The sequence below is a fragment of the Mesocricetus auratus genome, unplaced genomic scaffold (assembly GCF_017639785.1).
Source record: "Mesocricetus auratus isolate SY011 unplaced genomic scaffold, BCM_Maur_2.0 Super-Scaffold_15014, whole genome shotgun sequence".
Classification (NCBI taxonomy): domain Eukaryota; kingdom Metazoa; phylum Chordata; class Mammalia; order Rodentia; family Cricetidae; genus Mesocricetus; species Mesocricetus auratus.
The window spans coordinates 1,584,793-1,611,429 of record NW_024429186.1 but is presented as its reverse complement, the minus strand read 5'-3'; the positions used below and the strand labels follow the sequence as shown (position 1 = coordinate 1,611,429).

Genomic DNA, 26,637 nt, shown 5'->3' with positions numbered 1-26,637 from the left:
AGAAAATGTGCAATCTGTTCAGTTTTCTGAACAAAGGATTTATATCCCAGTTAAATAAGAACTCTTGGGGTTAATAGAAAAAGGGAAAGCCATCTAAATGCTTTAAAAAAGGTGAGTGACACCAAAATGTAAGACTGAGTAATAATGAATATGGAGCCGTTGTTCAATGTCTTCAGATATTAGAGAGATTCGGGTTCAAGATGTGCTGAGATACTGATTGGCAGCCCCTGGAATGGCTATGATTACAGAGAAATGACAGCGTGAAAACGGGGCAAGTAGAGGAAGCATCTAGAATCCTTGAGCATCATTGACAGTAGAATAACAATGGAGAACTTTCTCAGTATCTTTGGTGTCTAAATATACACTTTTATTACCAAGCAATTTTGCTTTCACAGATTTATCCAGAAGAAATAAAAAAATTTTTTTTTGTTCAAGAAGTCTTTTGTTTAAGAATGTAAAAGCAGTGTGAAGCTTCACAGTAGAAACACAAACACCAACTAATAGAATGGATAAAGAACTTACGGTATATCGGTATGATGGACTACTACTAGGGACTCAGAAAGAAGGCTCAGCAAATACAAACAACAACGTGGATGGATCTCAAAAGTATTGAGGAACATGGATGGCCTGAGATTTAACCTATGTACTTACAAGCTGACTTGTTAGTCAGCTGCTGCTCAACACCAGCAGAGGAGAGACTCCTAGGGCAGCCTGAGATTTAACCTACTTTTTGGTTTGATTGTTTGTTTTTTCCAGGCAGGGTTTCTCCATGTTGCTTTGAAGCCTGCCCTGGAACTTGCTCTGTAGACCAGACTGACTTTGAACTCACAGAGATCCGCCTGCCTCTGCCTCCCAAGTGCTGGGATTAAAGGCGTGCACCACCAACGCCCAGCTCTCCTCTTCTCTCTTTATAGTGACTAACCCTGCAAGAGACTTACCCTACTTACAAGCTGACTTGTTAGTAAGCCACAGTTCAGCACCAGCAGAGACAGACTCCTGGTTTGGAGATACAACACCAATCCTTCCTCAAAGAAACATCAGAAGCAATCCTAGGGCTCCTGTCTCGTATACTCATGATAGGGCTGGTTCACACAGCACATACAAGTGCCAGGCTGTGAGACAACAGGTCTGACTTCAGGGTGTTCAGTATCTTTCCTAAACACAATAAACTTGACTGACCTTTGCCCCAGGAAGAGATATTTGTTATTACAGCAGAAAATAATCCAACTTGCCCTTTGCTTTGGAGTCAAGTCTGTCTTCATCTCTGTTCACTATATAAACACACAGAACAAAAGGAAGTCAGTTCTGCTCATGAGACCACCTGTAGAAATGTGAGATGCATCAGTGTGGTCCACAGCATTAGGTGGAAACCCCGACAAAGAACTCATGCTAGGCCATGTCATTTATCCACAGGATTATTTCAGGATTGTATATTGTGCATTTCATTACTGTCCAGTTTTTGTATCAAGTTTTTTTTAAGCATCATAAAAGGTGTAGAAAATTCTGCATAATTTTGTATAAGCCCCTAACATTATATGACCTAGCATTGTGTCTTCTTTGGGATGAACTCATGGGGCCATTTCCTTCCTTATCCATTTGCTGTAATGCTTTCTTCTTTTCCTTTGAACTCAAAATTGGGTGTGTTGGTCTGTCCACAAAAGCCAGCTTTTGCGTTAATGGATGAAATTGGAGTAACATATAAATAAGCTCCCTTTTCTTCTACTTTTATCTGTCACTGAGGGATCTTCAATGGCTATGAGATCTAGAGCCTCAGTGACAACTGCAGGCCATACAACAAATATCGTCTGACATCTGTTCTTATAAATAGCTTACCATGTTAACTCATTTACAAGGTTATCGGTGGATTCTTTCCCACCAGAGATAGGAATGAGATATGCACCAGAGTCTTGCAGTTGTCTGAGAGAAAAATGTATGTATTTGTCCTTTCACTTCAGCCAAGTTGTCTGGTCCCTGCTCTTAAGACATACCATGGCAAAATTCTTTTTATATCGTGCTCACTGATTTATAGATATCTCTCAGAGTTTTGCCCTGGGGCAACCCCCCCATCACACACACACACACTTCCCTGAGACAACATCCCCCCCTCTCTCACATACACACACACACACACACACACACACACACACACACACACACACACACACGGTGGGAATCTTCTGGAATGTACAGGAAGTGGGGGGGCTGCAGCTTTTCTAAGTGAAATCCTCATCACCCCATAGAACTCCTGTGGTTTTTATACTTGCTGAATCTGAATTTGAACTCTCTCTGGGTTAAAATCGGCACACTACTGTCTGTCTGAGGACAATCTCCTTTTGCCCGTAAATGTGAAATGATTCTTTGATCTCAGTTATCAATCAGTTCAGCTTTACCTGTGGCTAACTTCCGGGCATTCCTCAAATGACCTGGTTCAGCATTTCCGTCAACGTGAGATTTAGTCCACAAGGCCTGTCATCCCACAGACCATCCTCTTCTGGTAGCCACGGGCAGGCGGTCCCAGGACCTTTTCCTCTTGGCTATCAAACTCCACCCACGTTGACACCTCTTATGTAAATGACGTCGACCTACGTACATCCTCTCCATTCCTTTACGCCACCTGTACATCACTCGCAAAGCCCAAATGCCATGCCAGTGGCTGTTACACCTTATTGTTTAGAGACCAATGACTAGAAGCAGCAACTCTGCCCATGCTCAGCCCAGACATTTTGCATGCAGTTGAAGAGGAACCTGCTGCAGAAGGGAGCAACCACAGCTCTGGCTGAGAGAAGCCAACAGCAGATGTCTCTTGTGATCTCGTTTATAGGTGTTTGCGGATCACAAATCACGGGGTAGCAGGTCACGCTTTTATGTAGCCGAGAAGAAAATACACTGTCTCAGTATATCGAGGTAGGCTTCAGGACCAACGGGCTCCCCTGTGCAGGTAATAATAAAGCATGGGATAAAATAAGGACTCTGCTTGTTAGGCTATGATGTAAAGACTGGGTTGTTGGACGATGGTTCCTCAACTGGCCCTAGTATTTAGAACCGATTGGCTCAATGCAGTGGTGTACCTTTTTTTCTATTATTATTAATCTGAGCACTCTGCAGGCACTCTGGGTCTCTGAGTTCAAAACCAGCTTGGTCTATGCAGTGAGTTCCAGGCCAGCCAGCTGCAAGGGTTACAAAGTGAGACCCTGTCTGAAAGAAACAAAAAAAGATCCTAGCGACTGGATCATGAGGGCTCATATCTCAATCACGGATAAATTCTTGGATGAACTGACACTTAAGTGAGTTTTTGCAAGGTAGAGCTTGTTGGACTGAAGTAGTCACTGGGGGGGACACTGTCTTCGAAAGCTGTGGCTCCTCCCTACACACTGTCTATGAAGGCTGTGGCTCCTCCCTGCACACTGTCTATGAAGGCTGTGGCTCCTCCCTGCACACTGTCTATGAAGGCTGTGGCTCCTCCCTGTACACTGTCTATGAAGGCTGTGGTTCCTCCCTCCACACTGTCTTCGAAAGCTGTGGCTCCTCCCTGCACACTTTCTTTGAAAGTTGTGGCTCCTCCCTGGACACTGTCTATGAAGGCTGTGGTTCCTCCCTGTACACTGTCTATGAAGGCTACATCTCTTCCCTGGACACTGTCTATGAAGGCTGTATCTCCTCACTAGTATCTTGTTTCTTCTGTTTCCTGGCAACCATGATGTGAGCAGCATTAACCCATCTATATACCCTCTGCCTGAGTGATTGAGTGTGGTGGCCCCTGACAACAAAGTCAAATAATGCAACTATCAACTTTGTCTGCAATTTCTGTTTTTATTTTTAAATAATTTCTCAGTCAGTGACTGAAAGGGAGGGTTTAAGCAGGAAAATGAAAATCTTTTCCTTCTTTATATGTCTGCATCTGTGCTGGGAAAGGATGGTAATGAGGGCATTCTTACACTGTTTGTCTGGGTGAAGTCTAAGCACATCACAGTTAAGTTTTTCAAGTGTAAAATCTCCTATCCCTTTTTTTGATGCTTCTCCACATGGTTGGGTAATAAGAACAGGGGAAGTGTTTTCACAGTCTCGATCCTCAAAAAGGCAAAAACCAAAAACAGCCTTTGTCAAGGAACTTTCAAATCTAAGGAATCAAATCTATTTGATTTATCTTATTTCAAAAATTCTGACAAATAGAGACAGGGCCATACAGTCAGAGGGCTGTGTGTGTGTGTGTGTGTGTGTGTGTGTGTGTGTATGCACATGTGTGTGCCTTGTGTGCATGAGTGTTCTTCATCTACTACCACACCATGTACAACAATAATAGGTCTCCAGGAAAGAAACAGAACTTGAAGCAATTATCTGGGTGCACTTATCTCACTGATTTCCAAGCAGAAACAGGAAAAAGAATGATTTGCAGGCAGATAATCTGTTAGTGCCAACCCTGACCTCCAGTTTTAAAACTAGGCTCTTTTGAAGTCCTGAAGTTCATTTCCAAAGATCCTCCCATTATTACAAGAGTAGCTTTAAGAGTAACTGCAAGAGTTGGCTAAGTGAACGCTACAGATGAAACTCTAGATGTAACCCTTCGGAACGGTCAACCCTATGCTGCTGAGGGGAGAAAGAAGATGTGTTTCGGCATTGACACTAAGGGATTAATTTGTACCATCTTCCCAGGGTTTTGACCAGAACATTTCCTTCTTGTGGTCTATCCTGAAGAAACAAAAAAAAGCATGTGCTGCATAAACATACAGGATTAGTTACTGCCTTATTAATAATGAGAGGGAAGGGGAGAAGAGAGGAGAGGAGAGGAGAGGGGAGGGAAAGGGTGAGAGGAAAAGGCTAAGCAGCAGGGTGTTTTAATAGCTAACAACCATGGCAGACTCAAGTGCATCTGTTAGAGACTCAACACCTGTAGGCTGGGGTTCCAGCTGCCACAGGAACAGAAGTATCACATTTATTAATTCATTTATTTATTTTGGTTTTTTCCGACACAGGATTTTTCTGTGATTTTGGAAGATGTCCTGGAACTAGCTCTTGTAGACCAGGCTGGTCTGGAACTCACAGAGATCTGCCTGCCTCTGCCTCCCGAGTGCTGGGGTTAAAGGCATGGGCCACCAACACCTGGCCTGAAACATGACATTTATATCATGGACCCCACACTCTCCATGCAAGGGTAGGAGTGGGAATTGAGCATCCAGGATCTTCAGTGTTTCACAGTCCAATAGAGAGCTCTAGACAACCTCCACATCCTAGCCCTGAAAAACTGTGTGAAAGCCCGAGGCACCTGGGTCTCTAGAAAGGAAAAAGTCCTATAAAACACAAGGTTTGGTTTCATGCCTGACAGTGTAACCAGGAAACCTATCCTGACTTATTAACCCCAGAGCCAACCCAGAATCCACTTGAAACAGTAGAAACACACACACACACACACACACACACGTACACACACGTGCACACGCACAGTTTGCCCAACTCAGGATAGAGAGATCCTGCAGATGAAACAAGCCCACACAGCAACTGGCTATGTATACAAAAGAATGAAGCCTAGGGGCTGAAAGTATCATCTGTACCCCGTGTTCATTGAAGCAATATCATAACAATTAATATATGCCATCAACTTACATTTCCACGAATGAATGAATGAATGAATGAAGAAATTGATAAGTATGTGTATTGGAGTTCTGAAGTAAATTCTTTCATTTGAAACAGCAGTGATGAATCTAGATGTTTGTTAAATGAAATAAGCTAGGCTCAGGAAGACAAATAGTCCATCAGCTTATTTACATAAGATATATGAAAATATAGAACTCATTTAAAGTAAAGTAGAAGCTATGAGAGGCAATGAGAATCAGGGAGATGCTAGTCAAAGGACACCCAACTTTCACTTGGAGAAAAGAAGTACAGTTAAGAGCCTATTACGCATCATAGTGACAATAGCTAACAAAATATACTATGTACTCAGCAACAGCTAAGCCAGATTCTGAATATTCCAACCACAGAAAAGTCGGGCAACATATGTGTCAGATGGCTCAATTTGGCCATTCCACCAACGTACACATGTATCAAACAAGTTCTCAAGCGTAAGTACATAAATTCCTATCTCTTAAGGCAGGTGAAATTTTTAAAATAGAAATTTAAGTATTTAGGGCCAAAGTGAGAAAACCACAATAAATTCAAAGAAAGTACAGGAGGAAGTAAATTTTGGCAGAACTGCATATAAAAAAATGTGGACAGTGATATTCTTCTGTGCATACATACCAAAGAAAGTACGCTTTCAACCGAATAGCTACAGACATCTATTTACACCTAAATGTACATTCACACATAAAGACACAGCTGGCAGATAGAAGGAAAAAACTCCGGATGGTTTCATGCCAAATGCTGTCAATGGTTTTCTTGAGAAAGTGGATCTTTTTTTGTTTGTTTGTTTATTTCCCCTTCCTGGACTTTCTTCTTCATATTCAACAATAAACAAAAAGTTAAAAATAATAAAACTGATATAAACACATATCCACAGAATGTCATTTACTATTTTAAGGAACAAATACCCGAGAATCAAGAAATGGCAAGTTGGGAGTACAGAGAGTCCAGTGCAAAGTCTTGGTGTAAACTAAACAGATACACAGAAAGATGTCAGTTCCAGGAGCGACCTACAAGAGCTGGACATTGAGAGGACTAGTGGTGCCTTTAAGTGTCCTCCCTTTATAATTATAATCAAAGCATAAATATCAATAAATCGACCAGCAGCCTGAAAGAAATCAGCCACTTCTTTAATTTGCATTTTTTAACTTTAAATCTATTAAATTGAAAACAACACCCTATTTTCTTCAGATCAGAAAATAATCAAGAATCCATCTTCCACCAAAACTTAATGGAAAACGGTAAGTCAACGGTTCTTAACCCGTGGGTCAAGACCCCTTTGGGGATGGGATGACCCATTCACAGGAGTCTCATATCAGATATCCTGCATATCTAATATTTATAGTATGACTCATAGCAGTAGCAAAATTACAGTTATGAAACAGCAGCGAAAACAGTTTTATGGTTGAGGGGTCACCACAACATGAGGTACTACGATAAGTGAATGAGGCTCACTGTCTAATCTCTTTCAACTGCAAATCTGAGATCTCCAAACGTACCTGTTTCTTATGGAAATCCTTTAGGGCTGTCTCATAACCTTCCTCCAGCCGACTGAAGGCAATTCCTACATCTGTGGTCCACCATATCTGAGAGCCAGTTAGAGCCACCTGAGCCGGGAAGTCCAAGATCCACAGCTCTCTAGCTTTCTCCTCATAGGCTGCGATGGCTTCAGCGATCGCCTGGCGCACTGTTTCCTTCATAGTCTGCTCAAGTTGCAGAAGCCAGCTTTCCACCTTGGAAGAAAATAGAAATGTAAAATCACAGGCTTCAAGTAATGGCACTGCAGATGGACTTCCTGTCACCAATCTCGCAAACACACAGGGAGATCTCAGAGGAGAACTCAACCACCAGCTGATGAAGGCTTTCCCTGCATAAGCCTTTCTACTCCTCAAATTACAGCTAACTCTAAGTGGGTGAACAGCCTTCCTAAACAAAGGATGCTGCCTTTCAGTCTTCAGCTTGGAAGATAAAGAGGTCCTAGACCAGAGCCCCTCTACTGAGTGAGAAGTCAAACATACACGACCTCCTGCTAAGGCGTGAGCTGGAACCTAGAGCCTTCGGAATTGTGATTATTTTTTTTTAAGAATTGTATCTTCTGATCACGTTTTATGCTCCTGAAAGTTCCCCTCTAAAAATCTTCAGTGCTTATTAGCCTTAAGCCAAAGTGGTTTCAGTAAATATCTTAATTATATTCCTACTGGTTCCAATCTTCACACTTTTCAGAAATTAGACACATGTCGGTGTAAGAGATGGGACTTGTGAGAATTAATCTTTTTAAAAACTTCACTTCCAGTTCACGTTGCTCCCATAAATACACTCTGGCCAACTGTCTGGGCAGTTCAAATGTGCTTGGTTATATTGATGGACACATCTGTTTCTAGTGGGTCACAAAGGAGGAGGCTACATAGACGGTGTATAATAGAACCTAGCAACAAAATGGTCGTAAGGAGTGCATTCCAAGGGCATCAGAAGATGACTAAGGTGACTCAGCTGACCTCTTTCCCTGGCTCTCTGAGGATGGAAGCACCATTCCGACCTTGTGGGAACCAGAATGGCACCTGACTGAGCTGACTACCTTCTTCTTGAGAAGTGAAGGCAACATTGTCCTGGTCACGATCTGCCATCTACTAAGGAGGGGCTTTCCTGACTTCAGAGCTGCACTTTATTAACGTTTGCAAGTTCATGGTCCCAAATCTAGCTGGTGGGTCCTGCGTTTCTGCCTTCATCATGAACCCCTCAGGCTAACAGGTAGCAAGCACCCTCAGTAGACCAGTCACTGTTGGAGCATCTCCTTTGTGCTCTGGGATGCATGTCCTCAGCAGATCCGCCTCTCCTGAGGAGCCCCATTAGGGAAGACGGTGGGGAACCTGACACACACCAGCTCAGAGTTCAGATGGCTGTGCCAACAATAGCAGTGCCACAGTATGGCTTGCGCTCTGACTGAGTTCTGGCCATTTGCAGGACCCTACCCTTTTGAAAACTCTTGGCATTCTACCCAGTCTAATAAAAATGACCACATCTGGTTATCACTGACCATATATACACCCATATCTTCAATGAGACAAGGGCCATGGCCCCTTTATTTCTGATCCCTAAAAGCCCAATCTGATGCGTAATAGGCTTTCAATAAATAAATAAAAAGTCTGACAGACTAACTTGGGAGGAACCAATCATAAAAGTGTGGGGAAAAGCTTAGAAAAGACTAAACAAAAGGCATCTTTTAGAAATATATGGGACAAAGGTGACTAGAAAATGGACGCCACATAGGCTGTGAAGTTTCTAGCCCAAGTTGGTTCTATAGAATAAATTAGAGCTTCATGAAATCTTCCAGTATCAAGGGTTCCTGCTAGTGACAACCACATCCATCAGTTGGACGATCCCCCTCCAGGCACCATGCCAGTTGATGAACATTCTGCCGGGGAGGCAGCAGACAGCAACATACTTTTGTCAAGATAGTTTATGGTGACTTTTTCTAATCACTATAATAATATCCTAAAAAGCCCAAGAGATCAAAAATATATTTTAATCAGAGTACCCTACCATCTGCTTCCCCTTCATTTGGCAGGGTTTTCTGGTACAATATTTAAAAAGTAACAGAGAGGAGTAAAGAGGACCCTGGTAAAATTAAGTTTGCAAAGGCATTTATGCAATGAACATTTCAAGGAAGCTGTCACCCAGTCCTGAGAAGGCTTCTGATAAAAAAAAAGAAAGAAAAGATAACAACACTCCCAAGGTTACACTGCAGATTAGACCAAGCTACCCAAGCTTCATCAGAGAGTGCTAGTCCTGTCCTGGTTAGCTTTTATCAACTTGATTCAAACAAGAGTCATTCGAGAAGAGGGAACCTCAATTAAGAAAATTTTCTCACCATACTGGCCTGTGGGTAAGCCTGCGAGGGCATTTTCTTGGTTAATTATTGAAGTGGGAGGGTCCAACTGCGGTTTGTACCAACCCTTGGCAGGTAGTCCTGAACTATGTAAAAAGCCAGTAGGCAGCATCCCTCCATGGTTACCATTTCAGTTCTTGCCTCCAGGTCCGCAACCCCCCCGCATCTTCCCTCTCTTGGCCATGGTCTTTATCACAGCAATAGAGGCCCTTACCAAGACATCTTCTAAACTATCAAGACTATCCTAAGAGCTGTCATGAGACAAAATGACTCTTCCTTGTGGAGAAGAACCGGTACGAATCTTTTTAGGTATTTGTTCATGAGAGTAGAGACTGTGCTTAGGTAACTGCATACAATGGGGATAAACAGCATCTCATCTTGGTGACTGATGCAAGCAGCCCGTGCACAGAACCCACATCAGAATGTCCATCCACGAAGCCTCTTCCCTCCCCTACAGCCTCTGGGGGATGGCCTAAGCAGAGCACACTGGTCAGAGATCAACTACTGGGCTGCATGTGCTTATGATCCTGAGTCCAACTCGTGCAATCTGTGACAGTCCCCTCTGTCTGCTGAACGCCAAACGTTGTGGGCACCCAGCTGAGTGCTAAGAGTGTATGAGCAGACACAGGGAATGGGGGAGGAACTCCTTGGCACACTGGAGGTGGTGAACAGCAGCCATCTCCCTAGGAGAGAATCATCTAGAGGCTTAGTATTGAACAGGGACTGAATCGTCCCTCTGGTTCAGTTCAACCTCCGGGGACTGCCCGAAAATTGCCTACTTTGTACAGCAAACCTCAAAATCAAATCTTACATGGCCTGTGCACTCACACCCGGCCTGGAACGGGACATACTCCTTTTCTTTGCTGAACATTCCAATGGCTTTGTGTGAGGGAACTTCTGGATCGTCTTCGAACTGCAGATCCGAGACGTTGTCAAAGAGTTTGATGAGGTGGCAGGTTACCTAAGACCAGAACATGAGAAAAAAATGGATGTTTCTTGCTGCGCATGTATACCCATTTGAAGCCATTTGAAGTTACCAACTTCTCTTCATAAGTTTCCAGAATGCTTTCAAAATCAAGGTCATGCATAACTGGATATTGGCATGTAGAAGACTGCAGATAGATACATGTCTATCGCCATGCACAAAACTTAAGTCTAAATGGATCAAAGACCTCAACATAAATCCAGCCACACTAAACCTGTTAGAAGAGAAAGTGGGAAGTACCCTTTAATGAATTTGTACAGGATACAGCTTCCTGAACATAACACTGAGAAACTTCTGTAAGGCAAAGGACACAGTCAGCAAGACAAAAAGACACCCCACAGATTGGAATTAGATATTCACTAACCCCACATCTGACAGAAGGCTGATCTCCAAAATTTACAAAGAACTCAATAAGCAAGTCTCCAAAACACCAAAGGATCCAATTAAAAAGTGGGAGACTGAACTAAATAGAGAATTCTCAACAAAGGAGTATAAAATGGCAGAGAGACACTTAAGAAAGTGTTCAACATCATTACCCATTAGGGAAATGCAAATCAAAGCAACTCTGAGATATCGTCTTACTCCTGTCAGAATGGCTAAAATCAAAAACACCAATGACAGTTTGTGCTGGAGAGGATGTGGAAAAAGGGGAACACTCTTCCACTGCTGGTGGGAGTGCCAACTCGTACAGCCACTATGGAAATCAGTGTGGAGATTCCTCAGGAAAATGGGACTCAGTCTACCACAAGACCCAGCAATTCCACTCTTAGGCATATACCCAAAAGACACTCATTCACACAACAAGGATGTCTGTTCCACTATGTTCATAGCAGCATTGTATGTAATAGCTAGATCCTGGAAGCAACCTAGATGCCCCTCAACTGAAGAGTGGATAGAGAAAATGTGGTACATTTACACAATGGAGTACTACTCAGCAGGCAAATGGATGGCACTAGAGGAAACCATCCTGACTGAGGTAACCCGGACACAAAAAGACAAACATGGTATGTACTCACTCATATATGGATTTTAGATATGGATCAGGGGAGTCTCAGCCTACAATCCCAGTGCTAGTGAGTCTGGGAAACACGGAGGTTCCCAAGAGAGATGCATGATACCCCAGAGAAGTGGAATGAGGCAAGATCTCCTGAGCAGTGGGAACATTGGGGGAGAGGAGAGGGAGCCAGGAAAAAGAGAGAGGGATAAGAGGAGGGATTAAGAAGGCATGGGGGAGCAGGAAGGTTGAGTCAAGGTAAGAATAGAGGAGAGCAGGATGAGCGATACCGCAATAGATTCAGTCATTATAGGCTTGAGGAGAGAGCTGACACTAGTGAGATCTCCAGAGATCTACAAGGATGACACCAACTGGCAAACTAAACAATAGTGGAGAGACTACACTAATAGCCCCTCCTTGATGATAGGGTTGATGGCTACCCTGTATGCCATCCTAGAACCTTCATCCAGGGACTGATGGAAGCAGAGACAGAGACCCACAGCTAAACACTGAACTGAACTCCTGGAACCTAGTGACAGAGATGGAGGAGTGATGAGCAAAGGGGTCAAGACCATGATGGTGAAACCCACAATGACAGCTGACCGGATAAGGGGGGGAGCTCTTGAACCCCAGACTGATGCCTGAGATGCCAACAGGGGACTGATCCAGACTCCATGAATGTAGTCTCAGTGAGGAGGCCACAGAAATCACTGGGCCCTTGGGTAGTAGATCAGTGTTTACCATGGTTTATGAATTCCAAATAGAGGGATGCTGTCTCAGCCTGGACACATGGGGAAGGGCCTAGGTCCTGCCCTGGATGAAATGACAGACTTTAGAGACCCCCCAAAGGAGGGCCTCACCCTCCCTGGGGAATGATGTGGGGATTGGGTGGGGGGGCTGGTGGAGGGACAAGGGAGGAGGGGTGGGAGAGGAAGCTGGGATTGACATGTGAAGCATTCATGTTTCTAATTTAAATAAAAACACTACAAAAAAATCAAGGTCATTATTAAAATTCCAGTACTGAAGTGAAGTTGACAGAGAGGAGGCTGGGAATCCTGATCCTTCCATCATATGTAGTCTGGTAAATAAATGCTCACTAGGCAACCCAGAGTCTGAGGTCTTACCAACCTGTCTTGTGCATCACAATTGGGGACATTAATTTTTACTGTAATGTTTAAGGTCAAACTTCTAAGATTCATATTTATATTATTGGCCTAAAATGATAAAATATCTGAAAAAACACAGAAATTAGAATCTTATGGTTTGGGTTCTGGTGACATCATTGTTTTAAGGTGGGATACTTTGAGTTTCACGTGTGCTTGGTACATAAAGAGGCTGAATGATGTTCCTCTGTTTTGATTTGTTAGGTAAGTTTTCCAAGTCAGTCTTGCTGGGACTGAATGGCAAATTTGTATCTACAGGTCCAAGACACGTTGGTAGAGACCACACTCCCATGTCCTCACTTTCTCACAGCCTGCGTTCTCCTAAGGAAACGGATATACTGAATATGATGCACCTTACTATAATTTGACAAACTGAGATTTAAAATAAGAGACAAAGCCCAGCACTGGTCTCAAGGGGTCAATCTGAAGAAAAATACCTAACTGGTCTCCAATCATAAGCCCCGAACTGGCCACGCCCTCCCTCTATTGAGCCCTCTAACAAAAATCATGACAGGCCTCCCATCTAGGAACAATGTCTAGCATTGCCGTGGAGGGACAGAGAGGAAGGCAGCTTTTCAGTACGTGGATTCAGACCCAGACATCAACCAAGTCACTCATCTCTTTTGGGGAATACTAAGTAACGGCCAGAAATGGGCCAAAGGAAGCTGCGGTAGTGGGGACTCACGGTTCTCCCTGACACACGGTACCATTGAGTGGGAGACAGTTTCACGTTCCCTCAGCAAATTAAACAGGATCACCAGGAAACCGCCCATACATCCTGCAAACGGCCACTCAGACAGTTGTATGCCAGTGTTCCCTCCATTTTCCACAGCAACCAAAAGGTAGAAACAACCAAATATCCACTCAAATAGATGAATAAACAAACTGTGCAAGTATGAACTGTGGAATACTGTTCAGCCATGTGAGGGAATGGAACGTGGTGTGTGTGTACATGACAACAAAAACCGTATGTGCTAGCACATGCCCTTTTCCTAGAACTAAGGAAATGGAGACTGAAAGACTGAGTTCCAGTACAGCCTCAGATACATCCATCCCAAAAAACAAAAGGCTAGGATGCAGCTCAGTGGTAGAACACTTGTCTAGAACACACAAGGTCCTGGATCCGAGCTCTGACTCTGGAAAAAAGGCCAACATAATGTGAATGAACCTTGAAAGCTCTGAGCTCAATGACAATAACAGCCGGACATCCAGTCCCATCAACTGTCCGGTCATTCTCACAAAATACCAAGATACGGACGGCAGATCAGTGGGAGAGGCTCTAGGGAGAGACACGTAGACAAACAAGGTAATAGATACAGAGGTTTATTTGGAGGCGGCAAAAATGTCTCAGGAATAGAAGCAAGGCAGCATGGGTAGTTAAGTAACGCTAGACGTGTGCAAATAACATTGAATTGTACTCTTTAAGACAGTTGATTTTCTTGTGCTATGAATTTTACCTCAACAGAAAACAAAGGCTGTCGCCAACAGAAGGGAGCTTGAAGCTGGCAACGTTTCCCAGCCCGCAAGCTTCGCCTCTGTGATGAGTGCTTCTTAACCTGTACCTCAGGTTGGCTTGGTGTGTAGCAGTAGTAACAGCAGCAGCTGCCCAAGCTATCTGCATGACAAGCCCATCAGTATCAGTAAGAGTTTCCTTTGGGGCGATTTAATCTTTTAAAGTCTCCAGCCTTTGCACATTGCTGCGTTCGCAGTTTCAGCATTAAGGAAGATAGCACCAGGACGTCTTCAAGTTTAAAACAGATGGGTTTCTGAGGCCCGTGTTTACTTGAGACATAGGGAGAGTGGCGGGCAGCCCATCACTACCTAGGTTATTATACTCTCCTCCATCCTGCACATTACCCAAAGGACATTTATACGCAGAACATCGCTGCAATAATCTAACCATTCACTCTCCCCACTGAAGTGGCCAAGAAGCGCACAGATGTCAAATGGCTTCTACCGGGTAATGGGCCTAGATAATATTCAGTTGAAAAGCTTCACGATAAATGAGACCTCAGCCATCAGATGCCCTCACACATTATTGCTTTGCTCAGTAAATAATTTCACAGCATCTTCTGGCCTTGTAGCCGCCCCTGGTACTGGACAGAAAATGTAAATCTCCTAGCCTGCAGTCCTCCATGACTTGTATCTGGCGTGGCTGGAATCAGGTGTTTCTTACTGAACTTTTCTGAGAGGATTTTTCGAAATGAGGGCTTTCCAGTGGGGTGTCCTTTGTATTTCAAGTGAAATTATATTTTCTTCCTGCCTGGTTAACTGAATTAAAATAATGCTCTCAGACTATTATTAAAGGAACTAAAACTTCACCTTGCTCTAAGTTGGTTTCTAAAAGGTTATCCATAAAAACTGAACGATATTCCTCCTTGTATATAATGATACTTGAGCGCAGTGCCCGCTAATGCACACGGGCAGTCTCTCAGCTTTGCACAGTGGTGTGTGCTCATTAAAAAAAAAAAAGATCATGTGACCTGAAAGTACAATAACCATCTTAATAAGTGACAGGAAAACTTAACGACAGTGCAGAGACCTTTAAAAACTTTTTTTTTGGCCAAACCTTAACATTTCACTGTGGGTTGTAAATGTAGAATAAGGAAATGGAGAAGGCAGCAAACTCAATTTGTTAGCATGTGGTTCAAAATTTGTTAGCATGTTGTTCAAAACAGTAAGTGTACCAAAACAAGCAGGTTGTTTCATGGAAAACTTTGGGGGTCATTTAGTGCTCACCTCTCCTGGCTTATACCAGGGAGGGAGCAGCTCCTCTGTATCTCGGCAATGAGTACCTTTTGAGTTTGGGCCAAGCACCACCACGTTGTTCTTTGAGCTTCCCGTGTCATGACCCTGGTTCATCTGGCTTGTTTTGTGCCATCTTTTGCTTTCCTTTTGTTTCCTTTGGGGGTTTTATTTCCTTGCCAGAGTCACTTACTCTGGGCCATGCCACCCTTTTTGTTCCAAACACTGCTGTTATGCACGTCAGGGAATTTGCTCTTTATAAGCTACCTGCCTGCCTGACTGTGTGTGCAGGCTAAGGGCCAGGAGCTGTCTTCCCTGCCTCCTCCGTCTACGCTCGACTCAGCGTCCACTTCGAGCATTATCCCCAGATGACACGCTTTCTACAGGTCTCTAAGCTTTCAAATTTCCACTATCCCCTCGTTCTGTCATTTATCATTGTGCATTACCATGTGGAATAAGTATCCTGGGAACATCGAGGTCGCACAGCAACATCTTAGCAGCAGATGTACAGTGGCTTACTGTTGACAGCATTTGAAAGATATGGCACAACTGTTGCTGGTAACACGGCACATCTGTGATTTCGGTGGGCCAAAGAGCTAGCCGTTAAGGCTCACTCCATCATCCCCCGCCCCAATACAACAGAGCATCTCAAAACGCGAATCATACTGTCAGGGACCTGGGTTGATACTAGTCCTCGGTAACTGGAATTGCTCCTGTTGGGACCATACACAGAGAGAATCTGTGCTGATACATTGTTTATGATTTATTAAAGCCACTGGAGATCAAAATAGCAAAGCAGCCATACTAGTTATCCGTAGAAGTCAGGCAGTGGTGGCACATACCTTTAATCCCTGGACTCAGGAGACAAAAGCCAATGGATCTCTCTGAGTTCAAGGCCACCCAGGGCTACATGAGATTGAATCAGTCTTAAAGGGTAATAGAGCTCACACCTTTAATCCCAGGGCTCATGAGAGGTACTTAAGACAGGAACAGGGTCTCAGAGCTGGCATTCATTCTCCAGCCACATTGAGGATAGGAAGGCACTGATTCTCCAGTCAAATGGAGGAGAGGCAGCAGTTTGAGACTTGGTGAAGAGCTCGGGGAAACGGGAGCAGCCCTTCCAGCCTGAGATAGAGGTGAGATAGTGGCCAGCTACTTTGATTCTCTGATCTTCAGCTAGAAGCTTGAACCCCAATATCAGTCACTGTTTTTTCTTAAATTTTTTGTGCTACACATCCTGTGAGCTTTGTGAACCCAAATCATGCCGAAGATTGAGGGCATGCCTATGCAAATTAAAAAGAAGCAATACACACAAGAACTGATAGATTCTCACCAGCCTTCCCGTGTTCACAAGCCAGAATAAGGCATAGCTGACAGCAAGGTCTGGAAGGAAAGCCAGAAAAGGAAAACAACAGGGAGAAGAGAAAGGTTAAAAAAAGAAAGGAAGGAAGGAAAAGAAGTGAGGGAGGAAGGAAAGGAGAGAGAAAGAAGGAAGGAAACCTAACCTCACATATAATCCTTTCATTCCAAAACAGTAGCTTAAAAAAAAAACTCAATGGACATGAATGCGCACTTTTAAATATGTATGAATACCAACACACATCAATGGGCTCTGAACGCATCATAATCTGCTCCCAAGATTCAGTGGGTTAACATTGTGGCGATGCCAACAGCCTACGGTGACTGTGCGCTGGAATCTTCAGTTGCTTTATCTAAGTCCCAGATCTCACACATCTGTGGTCTGCTGGTGGCTTCTCTCTAAATGTAGTGATGGTTTTCCAGGTGAGTGACTTGGGCCTGTGTTCAGCATCCAGAAAACTGGTGCCAATTCAATGGGTGGGGAGGTCAGAGGTGTTTCCAAAGAGCAGCAAAATAGGAAAGCTCAGTGCAAGAGAGTTCAAGAGCTTCTTGCAATGACCCACTGGGCAGACAAGCACAGGGCCGTGTAACAAGAGACACAAGCTTAATGGAAGAGGAGACCAGATGTGGGGAGGGGACAAGTTGGTGGCCATTTCTACCATATTATGCTTCGTATTTTCTTGATTTTTATGCTTTTTTTTTTTTTTTGGTTTTCGGAGGCCGTCCTGGAACTCGCTCTTCTAGACCAGGCCCTGGCCTTGACCTCACAGAGATCCACCTGCCTCTGCCTCCCGAGTGCTGGGATTAAAGGTGTGCGCCACCAAATGCCCAGCAATGATTTTTTTTTTATGCAATTCACTTGCCACCAAAAGGCCATCGATGGTGACGACTGTTTTCACGTAAGTGGACACATAAGGCAACGGGACTTAAAGTCACAAGGAGATGACACAGTAGTCAACAGAGCCACAAGTAATCACATGGCCATACAGCTCCAACGATTCTCCTCTTCCTGTTCCATCTGCCTTCTGACGGATGGCTAACACGTCCGTCTTGTGCCGTTCCAAGCAGTTAGCATTTCAGAGTTTTATAACTCCATCCAGCATCATCTTCTCCCTTCTGCATCTCTCATAGTGCCCCATTGCAGGTGATGAAACTTTCCAGCTTGTGTGTTATCTGAAAAAAGCATCATCGTTTTCTTACCTTCAGCCCTAAACTTCTCCGGGTTGAGAATTTCAGCTTGACGGGTATTTTTCTCGCAGTGCATCCAAGTTGCTGCTTCAGTATCTTCTCGCTTGCCCTGTATCCCATTATCCAATGTGAGGTCAACTGTCATCCATTTCCTTTGTTTGTGTGTGTGACCTGGGGCTTTGTGGGTCAGGGTTAGGGTTATTTCTTCTTGCTGGTTTTAAACCATCTGAGCAGTTTTTCATAGTTTTCTTCACATTTTCTCTCTTTCTCTTTCTCTCTCCCACTCTCCTGTCTTAGTCTTTCCTCTCTCCTCCTTTCTTGCCCTCCTCTCTGGATTTTTGAGGCAGGGTCCTACTCTATAGCCAAGACAGACCTGGAATTCACTTTATATTCCAGGACAGTCTTGATTTTACGGTACTCCTCCTGCTTCAGATCCTGGGTTCTGGGATTATAGCCAAGGGCCACACCACTCAGTGTTATTGAATCTCTTGAATTCACTTTCCACCCAATCTGGAAAGTTTTAGTTGTACTTGTTCAAGTATTTCTCTTTTCTCTTCTCCTTCCCCCTACTTTTAGAAAGTTAGAGTGTATATATTGAACTTTCTTAGAATTTCTGTATCTCTGCTTGATGTCTGGATGCATGGGATGCAGACTTAATAGCAGACACTCTTTGCCAGTTTTAACATAGGCTATTTTAACGTCAATTTTCATTTATTTATCTCTTCTTCTATTACGGGCTGGGTAGCCCTGGCTTTATTTATACTCCCAGTAGCCTTTAACGAGATTCCAAAAATGCTGAAAACAATATTCTCACCCATATGTTCTTGAGCAATATCCCACAATATTTATTCAGTAAAATTTACCTGGAAAGTTTGATTCTTTTGATCTTGAGAGGAGGATTTAGTTAGGAGGGAAAAATATTATTTGGTAGGATTAGAGTAGTGTGTAGCCCAAAGCTAGTTATTCCCCACTAGCCAGCAAGGCCTTCATGCTATTCTACCAAAAAATCCCAAGGGTGTCCACCCCGCTGGTGGGAGCAGGCACCACTCCATCCCTGTGGGAATGTTGGCACTATCACCTCTAATCCTCTCTGGTTGGTAGTTTCTTCACACACATTCACCCATCAAAACCTTCCCCTAGCTTACTCAAAGGAGCCTCCTCTTAAGTTTTCGGAGATCACCTTCTCCTCTTTTGTTCTCTATTCATTCTGCTTACTCACACTGTGGCTAGATTTGCCTCCAAGTGTCCCATTCTGAAGGCTGGAGCCCAAGGCAGCCATCATGTCCGTTTCTTGCACGTTGTAAGTCACAGTCCCCTACTGCCTGCCATCCAGGGGTCCTAAAGCAGTCCTACCCTATGTTCTGCCAAAGTTCTTGTCAATTTTGGGCAGGAGACTAAATCCGGCTCCTGTTATGCCGGCGTGGCCTGAAGCAGAACTGTGTGTGTGCTCTGCTGTTGTTGCTTTTCTCTGATGACTTGTGGAGAGCAGGGTTGTTGATGTCTGCCAGTCCCTAGGACATGTCCGTCCACAAACTGCATGGGTGAGTGTTCTGCCCATTTTTATACTAGAGTACCAGCCTTTCCTTCTTTGTAGGGGTTACATATATTCAATACATACATATTCTATACAAATATCTTTATTTAACACATTGCAACATCTTTTCCCACTTCAGATTTTGCATTGCTAATCTCAACAGCGTTTTTTTTTTTGAAAAGTTACTTTTCAAGGTCAGCACAGGCACGTCCAAACACATTCATTAATGGCATTATACTGTCCATTTAAAGATAATTTTGCAAATCCCAGACCAGAAGGATATCTTCCCCATGTTTCACTGCATTTCTTTCTCTTACCCTTCCCACAGCAGTCTACATAGCCAAGTGGAACTGAGTTTTAGACAGGATATGTAACATATTCTCCCCTGTCCCCACTCCAGCAAATGTATACCCAAATGACCTTAAAGCCTTTTCTTGCTGTTTGACACACTGGATAATATCCTTCTTGGTGGGCCTGCATTCAGCATTTTTTGCTGTGTTTTTATTTTTTCTTTCGGGTTCCACAAGACTAAGGAGAGCGCTGGCCAACTTGACACATCTATGAATCACTTCGCATCTCAAGAGGGAGAACAACGCCCAATGCCAGGCAAAGCCTCTGTGCCTCCCTTCCCCTCCCATCTTTGTCCCTGGAACCCGATTCTCTCCAATGCCCTTTAGACAATCTTCACTGCATTTAAACAGATTCACTTCAATATTCCATCCAGCTCTTCCTTTCCCTACAAGGAAGGCCCATTTCTAAAAGTACTACCTATCGAACTTAGCTACAGCTGAGTGGCCCTAGTAAGTGACAGCAAAACAAGGGTGTACCAACTAGAGCTCCTTGCTGGCGAAAACCTTACCTTTGAAGCATTTAGGTTTTGGCTCTCATAACATTAAAGAGGTATTTTCTTTACTCTCACATTATAACTCCGATATTATTGTATAGTATACAACTTGTCTGTGGAAGGAATTCCAGTGATGGAATTGCCATGTAAGTATAAGTAGTGGCAACACAGTTTATAAAAGAGAAAAGACACATTGTTATATAATCCATTTAGGTATGTTTTAGTTACTTCGAGAGGATAATAAAAGAACATTTCATTGGATACAGAATATGTTTATTTGAAAACTAGATATCCTTCTTTTAAACGCATACCTAAATGTTTAATGGTCTATATGTCAGACTGTCTCAAGACAAAGGCAACCATTTACAATGGGATACAGACTCACAGTGTCCCACTGCGTGGTGGCTGCCACAGCCTACACTTCTGTGAGAGGCTTCTCTTCCCTGTTCAACAAACTGCAAGACTGACAAAAAAAAATCCAACTGTCTTCTGTGTGTTTGTATCTGCTGCCTCCTCCTTACTCCTTCCTCAGTTCCACCCTAACTCAGGGGCTACCCCTTCTTCCTCTTTAGGAATCTAAGATTCTCCAGGGTGGGACTTGAAGGGAGTGTTTTGTGTGTGTTGCATGCATGTATGTGTATTCAAATATGTGTGGATGCACTGGAGTGCGCAACCGTGTATGTGTGAGCATGCATGTACGTAGGGAGACCTGAGTCTTTGTGTTCTCTCTCTCTGAGTCTTTGTGTTCTCTCTCTCTCTCTCTCTCTCTCTCTCTCTCTCTCTCTCTCTCTCTCTCTCTCTCTGTCACTCTCTACTTGCTCACCGTTCTCTTGCTGAACCCAGGGCTCTCCTCAATGCAGCTAGACTAGACAGCCAACTTGCTCTGGAGATCCCTTGTGCTGGAATTGCAGACAGGTCACCATACCCACCTAGCATTTACATGGGCTCCACGGACCTGACCTCCGGTCTTCACAGGACAAGCGTTCTGTTCCCAGACCCTCCCCTCCCAAGCTCCACTCCCTCCAAAGAAGTCAGGATTTGTGATTGGTTTCATTTCAGCTAAAGACATTCTTTTTTTTTTGTTTTTGTTTGTTTGCAAGCCCTCAACTACCCATTTGCGTCGGAGAGGCCCCTTTCCTCTTAGCTCTCTGTAAAGGAATATCACGAATATTGTCTGTGGTCCAGCTGTAACACTCTGAGTAGTTACTGAGCCCCATCACCCTGGAATCCAAGTGCTGAAACATGTACTTTAAGCATGGAGACAGCCGGGAGATAAGCTGCCTCTGCAAACACAGCATGCAAGGGTGTGGGTCTGAGTCTGTGCCCCTCTAAGACCTGGCAGTGCCTCTTACCGTCTGATACCCAGCCCAATTCTCACCATCGCGTTCCTGGGTGCCAATATTGACAGTGCGGAAGTGGCATCTGTTGCACGCCATCTGTCTTCTTGCTTCAATGTGGAAGAGTTCTTCAAAGATAAAAGTTGGCCCGTTTCCTCTCACGTAGCCCGGTGTTCTTGTCCTTGAAGGGCATTCCCTGAGCGTGCATGCCGTGCCTCACGTCACTTCAGAGAGTGTCTTGTGAACTCAGTTCCCACCGTGTTAAACTCAGTGTTCTTACAAGTGAAATTCACCTCAACGTGTTCAATCTGGTGTATGTCCAACACATCATTTTAACAAGTTGATGAGCATAAAGAATAATGAAATGGTTTGCATTCTATTACCAGTAAGTCTTAGAAATGAGGTGTGTGTGTGTGTTTTATATTTATGAAATATTCCATTCAGAAATTTTCATCAAAAAGTACTTCATCTATACTTAGGGTTCCTCAAATATACAAGATCAAAGACAGACTTCACCCAAGCCCAGTAAGATTCCCCAGTAGCTGAACCAATTAAATTACATTAAATTGGTTGAAGTGCAAAAGCCATGTATTCAGTTGCTACATCTCATGTGTTCAACAGCCAAGCGTCCCTCATGGGTACCCCATAGGACAGCATCTACACAGCACGTCATAAGACAGCATTAGACGCCTTTTCTTCAGTCTAGCTCCATGATGGAGCAGTCTCCCATGAACTAAACATCACATACCAGCTAAACACCCCACGGTGAATACAGGCAAAGAAACTCCCCTGGGAAACTAGTTACACCCACCGCTTCATTAGAGCCCACTGGCAAAAGAAAAAAAAACAAAAACAAAAACAAAAAATAAAAACCTGACTATCAGAGTTGTCAGTTAATCTAAGGTATAGTTACACTTAGAAGGGAATGCAAGGGCCTCCTGGTACTGTTTAATTTAACTACACTAGCTTAGTTAAAACACACACACACATTACACAAAACATACACGCACATCACACCCATACACCTACATAGGCACATACACATCACACACACACATATACACATCACACAAACCATACACACACACATCACACCACACATGCACATCACACCACACACAAATCACACCAAACATACACACACACACATACACATCACACACACCATACACACATACACACACACACATGGTTATTTTTTTAAAAGGATTAAAAAAAAAGATCAGAGAATGTTGCTAGTTGAACTATGTAAGATACCCATACCTGTCGCACATAACACCTGCATGGGGTCCGTGAATGCTACAAGTAACCAGTAAGTTTTATTTTTGCAGCAATGAACACATGTTCAGTCCATTGTCCTGCGGATAATGTATGCAATGAGGAGGCCAGGCTTAATTCAAACGGAGAGAAATCTTCAAATCCTGAACTAAACCTAGCTTAGTGACTGCCGACATTGGCTGCAGACATCCAAGACAAACCAGACTGCGTCTCTGGGGCTTGTCAACCCCAGTGCCTTAAATCAGGCACCTCGGTTCACAGAAGGGAAGCGGCCTCCAAGTCAGACCTCCCTGCTCGAGAAAAGTTCAGGCTGAACAAATTTCACAATTAACTTCAGCCACTCTCTTGAACCAACACTCTTAAATTAAGTTTGGGGCGGGGGGATGGTGGTGTGGGTGAAGAATTGGAGCCATTCACAAAATGCCAACATGAGTTATCCGCTCACAAGGGTGCCTTTCATGGGCCGACGGCATTGTTTCCTCACCAGCTGCCACATCGTGTTATCCTGGTCACACCACCAGGAAGGAGCGCATTTAAGAATGTCAGCACAAAGAATAAATAAATTATAAAGTGGAAGTGAGGAACACACACACACGCACACATGCACATGCACACACATGCACACGCACACACATACACACACACACAAAGAATGTCAGCACAAAGAATAAATAAATTATAAAGAGGAAGTGAGGAACACACACACATGTACACACACATGCACACATGTGCACACATGTACACACACATATACACATGCGCACACACACGCACGCACACACACACACACACAAGAATGTCAGCACAAAGAATAAATAAAGAGGAAATGAGGAAAACACATACGCACACACGTATGCACATACACACGCACACACACATGCACACACACACACACAAAGAATGTCAGCACAAAGAATAAATAAATTATAAAGAGGAAGTAGGGAACACACATGCACACATACATCCACACACACACACACACAGATGCACACACACACACAAAGAATGTCAGCACAAAGAATAAATAAATTATAAGGAGGAAGTGAGGAACACACACACACACACACATGCACAAGCACACACACACACAAAGAATAAATAAATTATAAAGAGGAAGTGAGGAACACACACGCACACATACACGCACACATGCACACACGCACACACATAATGTCAGCACAAAAGGCAGAGACGGACACACTCTTGTCTGGTGGCCAGAAACTGATCCTGACATTGCAAATGGGGTAAGAGAAAACAGACGCAGAAGACACAAAGTTTCTTCTGACGACCAAGAATTTGGAATGCATGGTGACAGTGCAGAGATCATACCACTTAGAGAAGCTCCTGACGACACGAGTTACTCTAAGGATCTTACTGGTCCCCCCCCACCGTGAAACAAGTCACTCGAGAGTTGCTCTTTGTGCCCCTGAGGCTGGTGGATACTTTCTGATAACACGATGTCATTAACGGCGTGATGCAGCATGTTATAGGAACTGGAAGTTGAAGGAACATGACAGAAAGGATTCCACAATCCCTGTTATCCAAGGCTCTGTGATAACTGTGTGAGACAGGGGTGCAAAGATTGTAAGAGAGAGAAGTGACGGGCATCAGCAGTGACCATTATCTGCTGGGCATGATGAGGCCACTGCACACATGAGCTCGCAACGCTGTGTCTGCATGAGATCGAGTCAGCCAAAATCCCGGCATGGACATGGGAGAGGATTGTTAATCCCTCCCCCAGAAAGAAGTTACTAGTAACTGATGGCTGCTGCAAAAGGAAAATTAGTTTCCTTCAGGGACATACCCCTGAAAGACTACCCCCTGCAACAGTAGATGGTCCTACATCTGTGCAGGTACAGAAGTCAGAGACAGGGAGAGAGACACAGAATGGGGAATAAAGGAACATGGAGGGCAGGGAAGGAATTGGAGGAGAAAAAAAGGGACACGGATTTGATCAAAGCCCTATATATTATATACGTGCCAAACAATGTTATCATATTATATGTGTATAAGATCCTCAGTCAAAATGAATTGCATGACGTTTTCAAAGAATAAAAAATATCTTAAATGGTTTAAAGGAAATCACACCTGTGTAATTTGAAATAAAGTGACTCTCCACAAGATCACCAACTCAACCAGAAATCCAATCACTTCCAAGCTGGTAGGTTAAGACAACTGTAAACCATGTCTCCCCTACAACCACGGCACCTGAGCCGCTTTATCCCCCTCTCGTTAGTATGGAACGAAGACCTTGTTGCTGGCTTTCACCAGCAGGACTGTGAGGCATCACTATGCTGGACATCATCACTGTGCTATGCTCCAACCCTCAAGCTCACTGTACCTTAATGCACCTTTAACATTTTACGTTGGTCCAGCTGTGCGTTAAGGACAATAGCAGCTCTAACGCTGTAAAAAAAAAAAAAGTGCCTGGGATAGTTTTTCTAAAGAGTATGATCACAATTCCACAAACGGTAGCTAGATAACGCTCTCTTCATCCGTTTGGAAGTATGGGGCCAGCCATTCGGAAACAAAGAGAGGGATTTAACAAAGGTGCTTGGCACTGGCGGGTGAAGAAAAGCTCGCGGCAAAAATCGTGTACACTGAGTCACTGTGTGGTTTGGTTGATATTTCAGGCACTTTTTTTTTATGATTAGAAAGAAAGAAATCTGGAGAGTATATTGGGCCAGGGAGACATCTTGGTGAGTGAAGTGCTCATCTTGCAAGCACACAGATCCAAGTCTGATCCCCCAGAACCACCGTGGAGAACTGGGTACAGAGGCACATGTTCTTAGTCCCAGCACTTGGGGTTAGCGGGCCAGTCGGCCTGTCCTAACCAGTGAGCTTCCAGGCCAGTGTGAGATGCTGTCAAAAACCATAGCGAAAGACTCCTGGGAAAGACAGCCAAGGTTGATGCTGGCCCCACTTCCCCACACAAGTTAATTGAGAAGAAGAAAAAAAAAAAGAATACATTGAGCTATAGTCCCCTCACCTAGAGCCTAGGCCTTCCATTGACAACAAATGGCACGGAGTAACATGAGTTAGGGTAGGTAAGTCCTTTCAGGGTTAAGCCAAGCATTCCTCAGCACCGTCCCCTCATCCAACACCACACGCTCCTCTATGAAAGTGTCCAAGGGTGGAGGGGGCTTCCCCCTCAGGTGTGAGTAAGCAGCCCAGAGCAGGAGACCAAGGCACTTGTGGGGGAAATCAAGCAATCTATCCCCAATTCCCACTCTAACAAACAAGGGGATCTGGGACCCGAGAGGAACCCGCATGGACCATGGGGAGGGTTCCTTGGTTGCCCACCAAAGACTTGCAAGGACGGTCCACAGCGCTCGGCATACGAATCCTCACACTGGGTGTGGGAATCAGCAGCGGCACTGCCAGAGAATCGGGTTAAGAAATGGCAGCCAACGGCTGAAATCCAGCAAGCGCCTAGCATGTCTAAGGTCCTGGGTTCAGTCCTGTGTACCACAAATCATCCCCCTAAACCCGTCCTTATTATAAGCAGCCCAAGAAGGAATGGACCAAACGTGGTTACCATGCCTCAAAAGTTGTGTGAAAGCCTGGCATTCAGGGATGAACTAGGGTTGCTAGCTTGATCTTGGCCAGTTATTTTGGGCATATGCATTCATTTTTAATGAGAAAAAGAGATCAAGACTTATGATACCTGCCCAAGGAATTACAAAAGGGTGTGTCACTAGTACGGAG

General features: G+C 44.1%; 1 protein-coding gene across 1 annotated transcript in view; it reads right to left on the bottom strand.

Moving 5' to 3' along the window:
- Positions 1-26,637, bottom strand: part of Dnah11 (dynein axonemal heavy chain 11) — a 308,279-nt gene that overhangs the window by 198,401 nt on the left and 83,241 nt on the right. The window contains exons 29-30 of the mRNA XM_040742314.1: positions 10,314-10,463; positions 7,116-7,349 (exon numbers count right to left, since the gene is read on the bottom strand). Coding sequence (XP_040598248.1) covers positions 7,116-7,349; positions 10,314-10,463 — 384 coding nt within the window. The remainder of the gene's footprint in view (positions 1-7,115; positions 7,350-10,313; positions 10,464-26,637) is intronic.